This window comes from Plecotus auritus, assembly GCF_963455305.1.
Source record: "Plecotus auritus genome assembly, chromosome: 9".
NCBI lineage: Eukaryota > Metazoa > Chordata > Mammalia > Chiroptera > Vespertilionidae > Plecotus > Plecotus auritus.
Window position 1 is genome coordinate 19551410 of NC_137783.1, and position 4006 is coordinate 19555415.

At 56.3% G+C, this 4006-nt stretch overlaps 1 protein-coding gene across 1 annotated transcript; it reads right to left on the bottom strand.

Moving 5' to 3' along the window:
* Positions 1-507: 507 nt before the first annotated feature.
* KAZALD1 (Kazal type serine peptidase inhibitor domain 1) lies at positions 508-3440 on the bottom strand (the record flags this gene model as incomplete). Its single annotated transcript, XM_080640789.1, has 4 exons — positions 508-1298; positions 1489-1636; positions 1719-1879; positions 2942-3440. The coding sequence occupies 4 exons, from the start codon at positions 3438-3440 to the stop codon at positions 1204-1206; spliced, it is 903 nt and encodes a 300-aa protein (XP_080496915.1). The 3' UTR covers positions 508-1203.
* Positions 3441-4006: the final 566 nt, after the last annotated feature.

Below are 4006 nucleotides of genomic sequence, written 5' to 3' on the forward strand. Positions count from 1 at the left end.
GATTTGGGGAGTGGGAGAGTCTGGTTCCAAGAGGGACCCTGGGCCAGAAAGGTCAAATTTGGGGCAGATGAGGAAGCCAGCTTACCATGATTCTGTGTTCAGAAAGGAAAGGGTGGATTCCTAGGGGAATCCTAGGGTGTGGCTCATGCACTTAGCCAAACTTCTCCTCCACCCAGTTTTTGCTTTCATACGGGGTACTACTCACATAGACCTGATTCCCCATTCTGCCTGGGGAGACCAGAGTGAGATAAACAGAGGGGCAGGCAATCTCTCTCTAGACCAGCCCCAAAGGAGTTCAGACTGGGGGAATGCCCTCCTCCACCCAGATGGCTCCAGCCTTCCCCCTCCTAGAGGCCAGGGTAGGCCCCAGCTCAAGCATCCTCTCTGTACATCTGGCAGACATGTGCTTAGAGAGCAGGACCTACAGCTTCTGGAAGCCAGAGTCTTACTACCATGAAATTCGGTCTTCATGTGCACACTGCATAAACCATCTGTATGTCTCAGCTTGTTCATAAATCTTTATTGTATACTACTGTGCCTAGTCCTGTGCTAGGCATTGTCCAATATAAAGTGGTATAAGATATGGAGTTTTCAGAATGACAGGAGAAATTAGACATGACCAAATGCCCATCTTACTGCACTAAACTAAACCATGCTCCATTGTGCTCTCCTGGACAGCAGATGGTGAACAGCAAAAAGGACCGCAGTTAGTAAGTGCAATGGGACTTAGGAGAGAGGGAAATTTCTAGGTTAGTTTTGAGAAAGAGCAAACTGAGGCAAGGCAAAGAGTAGGAACTAGGAAAATAACAGAAGGAGCTGTGCAGAAGGGCAGTTAGGAAGACTGGCTGAGCAGGACTGAAGGAAAGGCTGCTGGAAAGCCAGGGAGGAACCTATTGTCTACACCTTTTTGTGACTGCTCCTCTCTACCCCACCCCACACCACCCTCCACCCAGCCTAGGGACCAGCAGGCCCATGTATCTCCTGCATGGGCTCCTTTGCATCCCATCACCCCTATTCCCTAGTCTCTGCCTCTCTCCTTACCCTTCTCCAATTTTTGTCTACTCTCCACCACTCTCATGTCTTCCCCAGTAAAGGCATTAAAGCAATATGTGAAGGGGCCCTGTTCCCCCTTCCCAGATCTTTTCAAGAGCAGGGATGAACACTATCCCCACTCACCCACCCCCAAGGGCCAGGGCTTCGGACCTAGTAGTAATCCTCGCCCTCTTCACTCTCAGCCTCTTCCTCAGGAACCAGGTGCTGGGATGGTAGCTGGGGGATGCCTGTGGAGTTCAGCTGGTCTACAAACACATGTGGACAAAGGAGAAAGAACAGGAAAGAGAGGCTGTCAGTGTCCATGTATCCCAGTCTGTGAGGAAGCCATGCTTGCATGTGTACTCACATGCACATACACACATGGATACAGACTCAAGGGCCCGAATCCACCACCATTCCCTCCTGCCTCCAGAACCCAGGGCTCCTCCCCCTTACCAGGTGTGAGTACAGTCAGGCTGGCTGGGGCCTCCACCTGGCCCAGGGCATTGCGGGCCAGGCAGCGGTAGGTGCCCTCATCGCTGGGACGAACAGCCTGAATTTGCAGCCAGCTTGTCACCTCAAACCTCTGAGGTCCACCCCTAAACTGTAACCAGAGGAGGAGTCAGCAGGGTCCTTCTAGGTGGGCCCCGGGCTGCCCCTGGGGAAGCTCTGCTCCCTAGCCCTACCTGCACAGAGATGTGGGGGTCATCTCCTGGCAGCTGAATGTCCATGCCGTCCTTCCTCCACTCGATGGAGGCCATGGGGTAGGCAAACACCTCACAGCCAAAGATCACATCCTTCCCTGTCACATTCCAAATGTCGTAGGGGTGCAACACGATCTGGGGCTCTGGGGATGGAGGTGGGAGGCCTGAGAACGGGATGGCACATCCGGCCCAGCAAGGATCCCATATATACCAACCATTGTGAACATGTTTGTGGGGGGCACACAGTGTACGCAGAGGTAAACACACCTCCATGAACACAACATGACACATACACTAATGTGCATGCAGGTACACAAAGAGTGCAAACACAGAGATGGAGACGTACCTGCAAACAAGATGCACAAACAAGCACGTGCACGCGCACACACACACATACAAACCTCAGCTTGGCAGCCACACTCTGTCCCTGATTGCTCCCCTGTCCTCATTCCACCCTCTAGGCCCCCATCCCAGTATTTGTAACCAACACTTCCCTCTTCCACCCTCCCCTTTTTCTATCCAGGTCTGGTTGCCAAAGGCCCAAAAAGCTGCCCTTCCCCCACCTCACTCTGGGGGAGTGGGAGAGGCGTCCCAAACAGCGAAGGCAGAGAACCTGAAACCATCCGAGGCAGCAGGCAGAAAGCCTGGAGTTGGAGAAAGTGGGACCCCCGCAGGGTGTTTGTTTTCCTGGCAGCCTCAGCCCAGTCAGACCCATCAAAGGGGCTCCGGAAGTGAATGTTACTAAAGCCGCCAAATGAAACTTGAGACTTGAATGGCCCTGAGCTCCCTAGAATGGGGGGAGGGGTTAGAAGTGCCCCCTCCTCCACTAATCCCTCAGCACAGAGGGGGGTTGGGATGGGGAGGTGGGGAGCCTGGGATAACAGCTTGCTATACTAGCGCAAATGAAACCTGATTTCATCACAGGAACCCAAGTCTCCCTGCCCGGATCCAGCGGTCTAGGGGAAAGTCTGGGAGTCTCCACTTTCTCAGTTTTGAGGCCAACAATTGGTTATGTGTCTGCTCCCCCAGAGAGTTGGTCCCTGCAGGTGGGTCTGGAACCTGCAGGCGTGTCGGCCTCAGCGGACCCGCAGCGAGAATGGGCTCTATTACTGGACTCCAGGCCTCAGCTTTTTCACTCCGCAGGCCAAGAACAAATGCCGTCGGGGGTCAGGGAGAAGTGCCTCAAGTGAGTAGGAGACCCGTACCCGATTCACAGGGCCCTGGATGCACCACAGTGAGGTTGGCGTCCGGCCGAGCGAGGGCCGCCTCCTGCAGACGGCAGATCTGCGAGTAGGTGCGGCCATCGGAACCGCAGAGCGGGTGCTGTGAGCGGCAGACACATAGCGGCTCTGGCACCTCTCCGCGGCTCAGGTCACCGCCTGTGTCCAACCGGCACTCGAGCTGCTCGCCGCAGCGCCCGTAGAAGTGGGCGCTGGGGTCCAGGTCGCAGAGCTGGCCCTCGAGGTTGGCGCATTCCCAGCAGCAGCCGCAAGCGTCGAGCACCCGGCCGGCCAGACAACCCCGCGGCGGGGCACACTCCTCTGACCTGCAGGGAGCGCAGCCCTCGCCCTCCGCCAGCAGCCGCAGCCAGCCGCGGCGCAAGTAATCCGGGCCCGGCGACGGCCTCGCACCAGTCGGGAGCGGCGTCCGCACCACCAGCAGTAGCAGGGGCAGCGCCAAGGTAGCTGCGAGCGGCTGTGGCATGGTTAGCTGGAAGCCCTGCGAGCACTTGGGGCATCAGCGGGTTCGTGCACCCTGCCAGGGAGGGAAGCCAGGTCAGGAGGTCAGAAGCAACCTCACTGTTCCTGGTACCAAAGTTTGACTCTAGCACTGTCCCCTCCACGGCTACCCTGGAGTCAAGTAGACCCTCAACGCCGAGGCACAAGGGTCATCCAGTTATAGTGGGTAGTAATTGACTGGGCCGTTCTTGGGGGGATTAGGGAGAGGTGAGAGGATGGGGTGATAAAGCTCAGGCGTGCACGTACACACACACACACACACACACACACACACACACACACCACACACCAGCACCACCAATACACACCATTCAACTCTGAAGCTTCCTGCCCTAGAATTGGATGGGAATGGATGGCCCCACATGAAGTGAGGAGTTATTAATAAGGGAGGGGGAGGGGGATGTCCTGGGGTCCAGAGCGCTCACCTAGTGTCCGGGACTAAGTCCTTCAAAGCAGCCGTGACTCCAGTCCAAAAGAGCAGACAGTGGAAATAAAGCGGTGGAGAACAACTGGCTGGGCTCGCCAGCCACC